Source organism: Taudactylus pleione, unplaced genomic scaffold (assembly GCF_031769625.1).
Source record: "Taudactylus pleione unplaced genomic scaffold, aTauple2 ptg000959l, whole genome shotgun sequence".
NCBI classification, from domain to species: domain Eukaryota; kingdom Metazoa; phylum Chordata; class Amphibia; order Anura; family Myobatrachidae; genus Taudactylus; species Taudactylus pleione.
Genome location: NW_028285360.1, coordinates 4,816,555 through 4,830,846, shown reverse-complemented (window position 1 = coordinate 4,830,846; position 14,292 = coordinate 4,816,555). Strand labels below are relative to the sequence as shown.

The following is a 14,292-nucleotide window of genomic DNA, read 5'->3' as shown; positions in this document are numbered from 1 at the left end:
TAACATTCAGTTTGACTATTGCTTGTATGACGTAGTTTGTACAGGACAGAAGACCGCACCAGTGCCCATCTATGGCAATAAATTACAGGTTTAACACCAAAGCTTAAAAACATGACATTTCCCCAATGTTACAGTAATATTTTCAGCAATCTTCAAAGCTGCACTAGTCTGATAATTTAATAAAAATGGGCTTCCACAGTTTTACCTGTATAGTATGTAGCAGCATTTCATAGCAATACTGACAATATCATATGTACAAATGGATGTAACCTGTGATTGTCAGCAGTGCAGAGGAGTAAAGGTGCTATATATTTAGAGCTGCTGAAAACTATTTCTAATGAAGTAGCAACTTCTGGTAAAGCTTTAAGTAAAATAATAAAATCACAGCATGTTTAAAATAACTTGAATTAATTTTACACCTTTTTTTTTGCATCTATTACACAGAAATTAATCTGAGCTTTGAAATAACTGTTACTGGCTGCCTTATAAGCGCTTATTCGCAGGGTTGCCTACCCTCCCGATTCGGGCAGGAGCCTTCCGATAAACGGGTGCAGCTTCCGCCCCCCCCCGGAAAGGCAGGCAAGCCTCCCGCCTGCCGCCGATCCCCCGTCTCCCCCCCCCCCCCCCGCCAGTACCTGATAAACCCCCGCAGCGGGGGCCGCTGACGTGATTCGCGTCATTTTGGCCCCGCTTCACAATGACTTTTTTTTCTGCGTTGTGTAGCGGGGGCGGGGCCAAAATTACGCAATCGATGTGTGGCTTGTCACAGGCTGTAGTACAACTACCAATTCCAGCATACAATGTGAGTCACAGTTTGGGACTTTTAATTATGAGCTGCAACCACTGTGAATCATGCTGCACTGCTTACACTGTCTCCCCTGTGCATACACTGGTACATTAGTAGTTTCCAGCAACTATACTGTATATACTAGCCCTCTGTGTTTGCATGCTCCAAATGATCATATAACAGTCATGTAACAGTCTGTAGTGCCTTATCACTGTACTCACTCATTGTCTGATCTTACAGCAGATTTTCCTGCAGCCAGTGATGCATACAGGATCTGCTGGCTGCCAAAGGGTGGGTGTCTTAGCAGAGTGCCAGGCTAATGAGCTGTTCGGCATTCAATAGATTCAGACTGATTCAGACAGTTTAATCAATCTAGCATCTGTGATCCCGGCAAAGCATTAGGAGATTACAGAAACCAGGGAACTGATTGATTGCAGCCCCAATGCCCCCTTTCCCCCCGGGATCCACCACTGCATACATCTATCCCCAGTGCGCTACAAGTCGCGTTACACAACGCGAGTGCCATGTCACTCAGTAGCACTGAGCGTCTTTTTACTTTAAAATATGTCTTATGCCCACAGCAGTGCGAATAGAATGCACAAGCAGCTTCTGCTGATTAAGAGGATATGCGACATGCCTATGTTCTGTGCGCAACTGCGGGTGTATCTGCATGCAAAACGCTACGTTACAGTGTCAGCAGCTGTGACATTGTAATGTAGCATTTCGCATGCAGACACCTGCAGTTGCACACACAGAACAAAGACATGCTGCATATCATTTTAATCAGCAGAAAGACGAATTTGAAGGTAAAAAGTTGCATGAAAAGACGCAGCGCCACTAGTGTGTCATGCCACGGCGCGACTAACGCGCAAGGAGGCTAGATGTATGTGGATACATCTGTGCCTGACCATTCTGGAAATGTGTTTCAAGACAACCATAACCACTGTAGGTAGACTGAAGTGCAATGATTTGGAACTAAAAAAAAAAAAAAGTCTCTTCTTCTTCTTCTTCTTCAAAAAAAAATAATAATAATAATAATAAAAAAAAAAAAAACACTCCCCATTTTCTGGTTCCCTTGTACATTTAGAATACCGTAGCACGCACTTGTATAGCATGTGCTTTTTCTGCACATGTAGTGTATGCAGTGGTATTTTAGAAATATTTTGTAAAGAGGTGTAAGTATATCTGTTTTAAAACATATCTAAGTAAATGAAATGAAATGTTCATAACGATATTTGCAAATGCAAATAGTTAGTGTGCGTTTGTGTGTATCTCTGTCAGTCTGGTAAACAGTGCGAGCAGCATTCAGTGTGGCTGGCCTGCCTTCTTCACAGTACCTGCCTTATGTCACAAATAATGTCTCCTAGCACTCAAGGGCTTCCAAACAAATGATAAGTGATTAGTTTGCAGCTCAGACTGGGTGCTTCATACATGTGCCTTTCATCAATAGAGGTCACCGATAAAGATCGCCAACACAGTACAGTCCCTGATTGCATTACTGTATGTTAATTATAGAATATATGTGAATCAGAAATAATGTACAATAAACTCCTTTGTGAATTATACTTTATACATTAGCAATAGTAACACTATGACAAAAAGTATATTACAAATAAGTGTATACAATGATTTAATTACCATTACAGCATATGGATTGTGGATAACATGACTATCTTCTGTAGGCAATAATGATGTACGAATGCACCTAACTTGCTCACAACATTCATCTGCATTACAGAAGCAAGCGTCACCCACCTCCAGGTCGCTGTGCTGTGGCGAGGAGGCATCTGCCTTCTTACCCTTCCCCCTATTCTTCACCTGAGCACTCTTCTTACTCTGTTCTTCAGTCTCTTTGCTGCTCATTGCTCTGACCATGGGTTGGACTGTAGCAGTATCGCCTGTCATGGAGAAAAACTAAGGTTAACAGGAGAGCTTACAGCTAACCAAAATTTATACCCATCATTTGCATTACAAGTTTGGTCCTGATTCAGAGGTGGACGCAATGCTGATGTTTTTCAGTTGAGCAATTATCGCTCATGTTTGTGGGCGGTAACGGGGAAGTGGCTGCTCAATCGTAGGTATGTCAGTCCCTGTTTCAGGGGGAATGTAGTTAAGGTCACAACCTCGACGCTGGAATGTCGGCTAGAGATTTAGGACCGGCGTCAAGATACCGACACCTGTCATAATCCCAATGGCGGAATGCAGAACGATGCTGGCTCGGATGAGGTAAGTATGGGGGGTGTTGGGTCAGGTTTATGGCACCCCGGGGGGTGGGACTTAGGGTTAGGCACCCCAAGGGGAGGGTTAGGCTAAGGGAGGGGGGGGGCTAGGCACCCCTGGGGGGGGGGTAGGGTTAGCCCCCCGCCCCCCCAGGAGGGTTAGGCACTAACAGGGGGAGGTTAGGGTTAGGCTATCGGGATTTCCTCCCTTCGGCCAGCCACTGTCGGGATTTACAGCCGCCGGCAATGCAATCCCATTCCATTTCAGGGGAGTGTGGTTCCAGCTTCTCAGTTCTCATGGCCATTCTGTGAGACCATAGGGATGTTCAGATGGTGGATTATGGACCGATGTGGGATTGATGGTTGCGTCCCTGTATGCAAGTAGCAGACTTGAGAAGCAGTCAACAAGTGTCCTGATTCAAAGATACAGTAGGTGGTTTTGACATTTGCATATTTCCATAAGAGTGCTGCGTACAGGATCGCAGCTGAGAAGCCATTTGCGTCCACCTCTGAATCAGGCACTTTGAAGACATAGGGGTCTATTTACGCCTTGGACGGAGAGAAAGTGTACAGTAATAATGTACCAGCCTATCAACTCCAAACTGCCATGTCACAGGCTGTTTTTGATAAATAACAGTTAGGAGCTGGTTGGCTTATCTCAGTCGACTATCTCCATCCAAGGCTTAGTAAATAGACCCCTTAGTACTAATGAATGTGTCACATTTTGTGAAAATGTAACCTGGTCTTACGTTCTATTCTGCACATGCATCACGACCCCAGGTACAATAGTAAACACACTGATGTACCCACCAGACGCAGGTCTTTGGGCAGTCTGTGCTGGGGATGTGGAGTCTGTTTTGCTTTCCTGGAAATCTGGTGCTGCCATGTTGTTCTCAGTGCAGGTGGATGTTGCGCTTGTGAAGTTTTGGTTAGAGTAACACTGCTGGTACTGACTCTGCCCAAGGATGGTATATGTGGGATACTCCTTGGAGGGGAGATGCAGAAGTGATTAGAAATATCTCAGATACCTGAGAAGAAACTGGCTGGTAAAACCTCAAAACTCCAACCACTCATCCTGTACATGAGATTAGGGTTGCCTAGCCAGTAGCTTTTAGGCTACATGTAGCTTCAGACATTTACAGCATGCCATCAATATCTTCCTGCAGGGACAGCCTGTGACTGACAGCTCAATTGGGCGAACAAACTCAAATGCCTGCCCAGTTGTGATGTCAGGGAACACACATCGAGTGGTCGATCGGTCAGTCTGTAAAGCTCACCTGATCGGCCACTGTATCAGCGGATCCGCCAGCATAGTGTGGGCACAGCTTAACTCTCTCTGCACATTTTAAATCTGCCCCACCTGCGGTGCAACAAGATTTTGCTAAGGAGCAGAGTTTCTTGCAAGTTTATGTAAGCTGCATCCTTGGACTCTATTATTGCTGCAGCCCTAAGACAAAAGCTGTAGCTTGGATCTGGATAATACTGAGAAGCAAGAGAGGAAAAAGGAGGATGTATGGAGGACTTCTGTCAAATAGTCAATGTAAGCGTGAGTCTTGTATGTTAACTTGTATATTGATTTTTTTTTTAATTAAATACACACATTACTACATTAAGAATTTATTTCAACTTATTGTTTCTATCTGACAAGATACACAAATTTAAGGAAACCGTTGTAAAAGTCTAACAATGCCGTCATCTTTGCACTAAGGAGTATCTCACACAATGGTTTAAAAACTTTTTTTTTAAGTGTAACAATTAATCATGAAAGTATTGTAGCATAGTAACCAATGAATAATAGTAGCAGAAATTACACACTTTAAAATCATAGTTTCCAAGTCCCCATACATTACTATGCATCACTGCCCTGAACTTAAAAGCAGGCATATTACAATTGCTTGTCTGACACTATCCAGGAACAACATTGATCACCACACGTCACTACTGCAATTGTCCTTAATAGGTGTCCAACCAACTGATCTGCATAGCCTAATAGTTTACAGGGCCACCCATCAATACTGATGAGGACCCTAATTTGATTTCAGAGAAGAAAAAAAAAAGGATGCATGACAGATATTCCTTGACCATGTGAGACTGGAAAGCCATTATACAAAAAAATTATAGCATAGTGCCCAGTGATGAAACATTGTAGTACAACGTGGGTTAAATTACCTGGCTTGGGATGCTGGTAACTGTGGGGACGCTGATATTCCCAACTGGCGAAGTGCTGGAAATTACATTTGCAGCGGTAGCTGAAAGTATGAACAGTCATTTGTGACATTATTCGTAAGAGCTTTATAACAAAATAATCAATGTATCCAACATCATTATGTATTCTCAATATACTGAACATAGTCAGAACGATCTCCATGTTTGCAAGATTACACAATGCATCTATTGCCTTTAAATAATCCATGTGAAAATCATATATATTATGCTGTGCTATCTAATGCTGGCCATACACTAGTGCGATTTCAGGCAGAATGCCCGATTTTAGACGCGTTGTACAATGAATAGTGTTGAAATCGTGTAGTATTTAGGTAGGATACAATCCGATGCGTGCTCCAGACGCTGTTCTATCGTATCGTATGATCAGACGTGCAGCCCATAATATTTATCGTAATAGTATGCAGATCGTGTGTGTCAAAAAGCACCAAATCGTGCGGTCAGGACTGCCAGGGAGTTCAAGGGAAAATGTACGATGAATCTCATCATACTACATCGTACTAGTTTATGGCCAGCATTACACCTTCAGTCAGGACTAGCTTTTACCTTGCACAGGATAGGAGTATAGTACGGGGGTGGATTGGCTGCTGGTGACTCCTGAGGAACAGGTCAAGACTGTAGGAGGGCTTGATGTCTGGATTAAGCCACTTTCAGACTTGATACCTGGCCATAAAGCACCTGAGCGTGGAAATTAATGAAGTCATAATAGTTAGGAAGGTATGTATATATAATAAAGCAACTAAATCAATAGCAAAACATGAAATCTAATGTCAGTTGAATTCATAAATGACTAGAATTTTTTAAAACGGTAAAACTCATATTGAATAGAATTGTGCTCTTCCTTACACAGAAAACTGCACTTTCACTGGGGTGTTATTCAACCTAACAGCCTGCAGGCTGCGCTGTGTGACCACTGCAGGGCATATTTCTTTGAGCAACAAAGTCACAATAGCAAATAGCCTACATATCAGATTAACTCCATATTGACTGCTAAACATAGATGAATTTGAAAGTACGTATTCCCATCTTTGACAGGTTTATAAAAATGATAAAAGCAACATCACATTTTCAATAAATGGTCTGTTTCCTGGCATAACGGTCACACTGCCATTTACACTATCCGAGGACATTTTCCCAAGTATGTACACTTCCAAGCAAAGCCCTACTCTATGGAAGTTGCATAGTAATATGACTTGGGTGGCTGGACACTTACCAAAGGGAGGTAGACCGTAGGTTTGTGATGCCTGTGGGTACACTGTGTATGGTGGGGATGGCTGCAATGACTGATACGGAGTCTGCCCACTATATGTTCCCATTGGTTCTGCTACAGGAACAGAGAGGATGTGTGTATATGGCCTGCGGAGAACACAACATGCGACAAATCAGCTCAAAATAGGCTTTTTTTATTATTATTGTATCTAAGCTCCCTTGTTTTATTTTGTCATTTAGTACATGAACATATAATGTATAGTACCACAAATAGCATAAAGGACAGGTGCAAGATAGCAAATGCTTTAGATTTGCCCTTCGTTTTAGAACTTTTAGGCTTATAAATGGCATTTATAAAGCCTAAATTAATGGGTTTAGATTTTGTACTGTTTTCCAGATATAGAAAAAAAAAGTTGAAATGTGAAAATAAAAACATTATTGGGTTGATGCAGAGTTTGATGCATCTGCATCCGAATTTGTAGACGTTAAATATATTCATTGCATAGCAGCACTTGCATCCATACTGTATGTACAGTTGCAACAATAGCAAGATGTATGCAGTTCTGCACCAGTAGATACAAACAATCTTGAATACAGTAGGTTTAAATGTACTACTCGTGTACAGAGAAAAAAAATCCCTGCTAAACACAAAAATCATAATATAAGCAGCAGCAAATAAGAAAGCACATGCGTTTCCACAATCAGCCAATCAGAAGCAGCTAGGTATTGCTGGTCGGGTTGTGTACAGGATCCCGGTGGTTGGCGGTCAGAATACAGACAGCGGCATCCGGATAGTCAGAATTCCGACACCCAAAGGTAAGTAGCCTCACCCTAACCCCAACCCACCTTTCCCGCAGCCTAACCCTCCCCCCTACTCTAAACCCAACCCTAATACTTACCGTCGGTATTCTGAGCGCCGACATCCCGACCACTGGGATGTCAACTACATCCCGTGCTGCTCACACCATAATCTTCAGTGTGTAGTTAGACCAGAGCAGGCGTATATGCTTCTGCTTACTTGTCTGCATAGGTTTGAAATTACATAAACATTCCCACTTACCGTACTCAGCCTATGTAGGTAACAATAAAGGGACCTTCATTGCTCAAGGGCATTTCTTAATTTGCAAGTCTTTATTTCTAATCTGGTTCTGACTAGCCTGGTGCTGGTTGTGCGTACATACGGGGGACCCCTATGTTGTTTGTCCCCCGTATGTTGCACAACCAGCACTGGATCACTAAAAGCCTGGGGCTGGTTGCTATTTGGGGTGAGGGTAAGCTGTTTTTATTTAAATTTTTTAGATTATTTTTTTTACTTTTTTTTTTTTCCACAGATGCACGGATGGTTCTCACTGAACCATCCCTGCATCTGTGTTTATTTTATTAAAGACAGAAGCATTCATCACGGATCTCCCCGTGAGTGCATCAGTCTCTTTTTTTAACAAATGACGACACTCGGACGAATGATGCATTGCGTATGAACAGTGTGTGTCAATCGTGCGGCTGGAACTGCCAGGAAGCTGCTGGGGAGTTCAAGGGAAATCGTAAAATGAATCTTATGCTAGTCGTACTAGAGTATGGCCAGCATAAAGACTATACTGCATTTACACTGGAAGTCAACTGCCTGTACAAGACCTTGTTTCTCATTGATCTATTATATCTACAGAAATTTACTAATCTTAATTACCTTCTATTTGTGAAAAAGTGTGTAATGAGATTAAACAAAAACGGAAATAAATCAAAGGGGCAACTAGGATATATTAAACCTTACCCAAACTTTGCCGGGGTTTTTCTGTGGTTATTGTAATAGTGAGTGTAAACTCTAAGGTACATATAAAGAGAAAGACCTGAATATTTTTAGTTTGTGCAAAAACAACTTACTGTGCTGAATACATCTGAGAGGTGTAGTCCCCAGGGACACGGGGTATGTAGTCTGCACAGGGAAGAACTGAAAAAATTCAGAAATGAAGTGAATGTTAACAAAGCACTGAAAATTCACATTGGTAGTTTCTCAGAGGAAGGACATTTTCATACCTCTCAAGGCAAATTCTTTAAAAGGCCCAGACATTGAGATGTAACAAAATTGCCTTCTCTCAGAACGCACAACATTTTACACAGTAATCATGGTCCAGCTGTAGAACTGTGATAAGCAAGCTAGTATGGAGGTCCAAGCAGACGTCAAAACAGGTTTGACAAAAAACAGAGCATGCCCAACAAATAAGCCTACTTCATAATAAAATAACAATATAAACCAAAAAGTTAAGGATGTATTACCGCAATCTTAAAATGTACTCACTTGCTTCTTCTAGAGGGAAGCTCCATGCAGCCATTTGTCCCAGGGATCTATATAGTTTGTCCCACTTCACCAGCTGAAAACCTGGTCTGTGCAATGCTGCAGCAGGGAGATGTGAGGACCAGAAACTAATCACAGAGATTGCAGTTTCTGGCTGGCCTCCTGTGCGCACAATGCTGCCTTGGCAATTGTGGCAAGGAGCATTCCCTTTCCTCCAAAGAGGAGAATGAGCAGGTTAGTAACATCTGACTATTTAGTGGCACAGGTTTAAAGATAGTGGAATTCAAAACATTTTCATATATTGCATAGGCTGAAAATCCAACACAAATGGAACTCGCATGCATGGTAGCATTTTAAAAAGTTCTCATGTTCTTCTCAGGACTATAAAGCATCACATGCAGTACAGTTATGCTCTGTGTAGTGTGTCTGGTTTAAGGCTTGTACACATGGTCATTGAAATTAAACAAAGGCATATTAAAACCTTGACAAAACTTGTACTTTACTCTAAGGAGATTGCTCTTAAGCCTCTATATGCAGCATAGATGCTACCTGCCTTATGACCGCTCCCATTATGTTTTTCCAAGCTTGTGAATGGTACAGGAAACATCCACATTGACAAAAAGTAAATGGAACGTTTGTAAAAAGGTGTGCGCGTATACTGTGAAAGTGCATTTAAGAATACATGTGGAAAACATCCAAGGACCTGTAGATAGCAGATGTAATAAGGAAATCTAAATACAATGCGTAATATGTCCAATTTATTAAGAGGTATCGGAGCCAATATTTAAAATTTTAACAGTATATCCAAATTAATATTTAATCACTAAAAGTTTTATAATTCACCTTTTTTTTTTTTAAACAAATCATTAAAAGTTATCTTTTAAACTTTACTGGACAAAGAGTGCGACATGCACAAGAATACTTAATGTCTTTTCTTGGACCTAATGATGGGTACACATTTAGACGACGGATCGGTCAGCAGATTGGTAAGCTATACACACTTACCAATCAGCCGCTCAATAGGTCTGGACTGGCATCACAACTGGGAGGCATTTAAATTTTCCCTCCCAGTTAAGATGCAAGTTTTGGCGGTCCCTGCAGCAAGTGTAGGGGCAATCGGTGGGTCGCAAGTACACACAAGCCCCAAAATATCTTTCTGATATATTAGCATTGGCTGTGCTGCAGGTCTGACCCGATAGGTCTGTGAACGACGTAGGTCACCGATATATCGGGTGCACACACACGCCAATGCACTCACCATATATCACCAAGTGTGTACCCAGCATTACTGTCAACTTATGTTTGGGAGCACCTCCCTAAAAAAAAAATTGGGATTATATCTCATTATATATAATAGGGAGCATTGAAGACCACATGATTTTATTTACTCTACACGAATAGAAATCTGGCAATCCAAGTCTTGCGGTCTGAATATCTATATCTAAATATCTATATATACACATATACATACACACACATTCCCATACGTTTGAGTCATAGTTAAAGAGAATATTTCAAAGCATATAATCAAACCAAAAATACTCACTTTCACTGGGAACAGTACGGTTAGAAGACAACTCTCCTTTCTGATTGCTAGCTTCACGATTTTGTCTTACAGAGAAAAAAAAAAAAATGTGATAAGCATTTATAAAACGTTACTTATATGAACACAGAGACAGATAGGCAAGAGACACAGTAAAACAATTCCAGGGAACACATACACACATAATTACAAGGCTTAACAAATATACTGGGCTAAATACAAAATTGAGTGTGGAAACCAAGGCAGGGAGGACAATAGATAGTGTTGCCAGAGGCTGGTAATGTAAAGACATTGGCTAACATGTGGTGGTACTGATGGGTTTTACAGGCTATTAAGAAATCCAGTGCTGCTACTCCCTGGCAATACAGGCTAACATGTGGATTAATGTTGCAGGTATATTGTGGTGGCACAGGTTGTTTTATGGAGTAAACCGTGCAATTATTATTTGTAGTTAGGCAAGTAGGGGCACTGTTCTAGGTATACTGGTTTGTATGTGCAGGCACTGGCGCACTGCAGGGGCTAGTATGTGTGGGTGTTGGTTGGTATAATGTTGCTGGTATATTGAGGGAGACAAAAGAGAAACCAGGCAGATGTTTTAAAGAGCCAGGAACAACCAAGCACCCCTTGAAAAACTAGAAATATATGTAAACAAAACATCAGGAAAATATAGGAGTAAAAACTGGTGAAAAAAATCTATATATAAAAAATGTTGGCGTAAAAAAGTCATGCCCAGTGATAATTCATGAAAGCATAGTAAATCTGGCCAGGGTTTTTTGCCCAGTCAGTCTGAGCGTGAAAGGACAAATCATAGTTTGCATTTTTCTTCCAAATAATGATGAGCTGCAGCAATAGCGGGAAGCAGAGTCTCAATGCTGATGTGTCATGCAGACTGGCTGTGGCAGGTACATATATTTAGATTTGAAACACTGGTGTCATTTACTGATCCTTCTATTTTTACTGAAGGCAAAAACATCTCATTTTTACTTTCAGCAAATTTACTGACATTTGGCAACCATAGCTGCCACACTTTAGAAGTAGATTGTAAAGTAACAAATCTGTGATGGGTGGCCAACTTCAAGTTTTAATAAGTGCACTAACACTGGCATTATCAAATTAATAGCAGAGCAGCTAGCTATCATCAGCTCAACACAGGTACCTTCCTGATATAGTCATCAGTGCTGTTGGAATAACCATGAAACTGACCTATTCGCAGCCAAGAGGCACTGCAAATAGAGAACTATTACATGATAATATCCTGTCATGAATCACGCCAAATAATGATTGGTTTTGACAGTGCACACTATACACACACATGTAAATAAACACACACAAAAACATACAAACACCAACTGTGCTTGAGATATGTAAAAACAAGTGTTTGTTTCTTGACTGCCTATTATATAGCTAAAAGCCAGAAAGCACTATTTGGCGAACTGTAGAATGCTAGTGACAATATTACTTGCATTTATAAATTGGTACAAGAAAAAGAAAATAGTGTTGCAACCAGATTCTGCAATTCTTCTAGTGTAGGTTAAAAAAAAAAAAAAAAAAAAGACTGAAATTTTTTCCCCAAAGATGTTTATTATTATGTATTTTAACTCCAAAACATGCCAAAAATAAATAAATAAAACAAACTATTTGTGTTTTCACATTTTATATTTTAGATTCATTTTCTATCTTTTTATTAGTCTACTGAAAAACATTTCCACGTTTCTAATGTTAACTAAATCATTATGCCAATTCTAAAAAATGTCAATAAAAATAGGTGTAAATAGGAATAACAATTAATACAATAAAAGCTTTGTAATGTCAAAGCATATTACAATTATTGTAATAAATGTCAACCAGCTAGTCTGCAATCATCCTAATCATCACAATTACTTATCTAAAGAAAATTTAAACATTTACTAACCTTGCACTTTCTTCACCGGGATCCTGCATCTTGGCCTTTTTTACCTGGAAAATGTAAAAATATTTTATGGGTAAATATGGTTAAATTCTTAATTCACTTTCATGACCTAAATATCAGGACAAATATACACAAAAAATAAAATAGTGAAAAAGTAAAACGTGCAAAGCAAAAAAAATTATATTTTATATATATATATATATATATATATATATATACACATACATACACACACACACACACACATATACATATATATACATACACACACAAACGATTTTATCTACAAGTGTTACAGTTAAAACATGTAAAATATAATCAGTATAAATGCACTGTAAACATTAAAATATATTTTAAACACCTACAATATGGTAGGAGGCAATGCATGGGGTGCTTTTCAGAAAATAAAATGATGTACCGAAAGGGCTGCAAAAAGGATCTCCTGACTTATACGTTAACAGTAGGCAATGTGTGCCTATTGCAAGATATCGACTGTTGTTGCAGCTTAAGTACAGTTACCAGAGAGAAATTTGATATGATCAGTTAAGCCGCTGGAAATCGGTGGATAATTTCACCCCCAAATTTTTTCTATGGTCATAAACGTGCACATTAGATATAGGTATGACTTAAGAAATGTAGTTCCATCCTCTAAAAAGAATAAATTAAAAAAAAGTATATATATTTATATAAAATATATACACGACTATATCTAACATAAAAGAAAAACAAAACACCACAACCACACATTAATAATCCATGCACATATGTACTATAGTACTATACAGGTCTACTAGCAGAATCGGTTTAACATTTTAGTAATATATTGATGATTTGTATCATTGAATTATTCAGTATCTGCAAATTCCTCTCTGCCATTTAGGTGTTTTGATTTTCTAGAAGTGGAGCATATAATGGATAAATATGGTTACATTAGAAAGAGTGTTCTCTGAAGGAATCCATCTGATCATTGACCTGGTACACTGTGAGCACTGTCTCAGAGAAATAGGAATGGTTTATGATTTATTTCTGCAGTTTTAAAGTAGAATAAACCTGTGTACTATTATCCTTATAGACCACAACACTTTGAACCATAACAATACAAAGCCAAGGTTGCAGTACTGGGACTATCACTTATGATTTGTATACGCAATTCACTATAGGGTGGGCTCTTCTAGTGCCAGCAGCTCCCTGAACAAATAGTGTACTCCAGAATACACAGACTCTACCCATCTCTATACTGCAGAACTGTGGTAACAACGTGCAATAAACACAGGAACTAGTGTGATAAGAGCATGGTGCTAGGGATGTTGAAAAAAGTTCAAACCCACTCAGCGTCTCCTCTCGCCAGTAAGGTTATGCACAGTGCCTTGCAAAAGTATTCACACACTTTGCTTTTTCATGTTTTGTTGCCTCACAACCTGGAATTAAAATGGATTGTTTGAAGGTGTGCATCATTTCATTCACAGAACATGCCTACAACTGTGAAGTTTGTTTTTTTTCTATTGTGAATCAAACATCATTTAGGACAACATAACAGAAAACTTCAGCGTGCATAACTATTCACCTCCCTAAAGTCAATACTTTGTCGAGCCACCTTTTGCGGCAATTACAGCTGCAAGTCGCTTTGGATAAGTCCCTATGAGCTTGCCACATCTTGCCCCTGGGATTTTTGCCCATTCCTCAAGGCAAAACTGCTCCAGCTCCTTCATGTTGGATGGTTTCCGCTTGTGAACAGCAATCTTCAAGTCTGACCACAGATTCTCAATTGGATTCAGATCTGGTCTTTGACTAGGCCATTCCAACAGATTTAAATGTTTCCCCTTAAACCACTCGAGTGTTGCTTTAGCAGTATGCTTCGGGTCATTGTCCTGCTGGAAGGTGAACCTCCGCCCAGTCTCAAATCACAGGCAGATTGAACCAGGTTTTGCTCAAGAATATCCGTGTGTTTAGCACCATCCATCTTTCCCTCGACTCGAATCAGTTTCCCAGTCCCTGCTGTTGAAAAACAACCCCCATAGCATGATGCTGCCACCACCATATTTCACTGTGGGGGTGGTGTTCTGGGGGTGATGGGATGTGTTGGGTTTGCGCCAGATATAGTATTTTCCTTGG

General features: G+C 40.1%; 1 protein-coding gene across 2 annotated transcripts in view; it reads right to left on the bottom strand.

Moving 5' to 3' along the window:
- EYA3 (EYA transcriptional coactivator and phosphatase 3) overlaps positions 1–14,292 on the bottom strand; it is a 130,580-nt gene that overhangs the window by 33,570 nt on the left and 82,718 nt on the right. For both annotated transcript variants that reach the window (XM_088459958.1, XM_088459959.1), the window contains exons 3-10: positions 12,184–12,227; positions 10,275–10,339; positions 8,317–8,383; positions 6,443–6,585; positions 5,776–5,907; positions 5,176–5,255; positions 3,817–3,991; positions 2,543–2,685 (exon numbers count right to left, since the gene is read on the bottom strand). In XM_088459958.1, the coding sequence (XP_088316084.1) occupies positions 2,543–2,685; positions 3,817–3,991; positions 5,176–5,255; positions 5,776–5,907; positions 6,443–6,585; positions 8,317–8,383; positions 10,275–10,339; positions 12,184–12,227 (849 nt within the window). The remainder of the gene's footprint in view (positions 1–2,542; positions 2,686–3,816; positions 3,992–5,175; positions 5,256–5,775; positions 5,908–6,442; positions 6,586–8,316; positions 8,384–10,274; positions 10,340–12,183; positions 12,228–14,292) is intronic.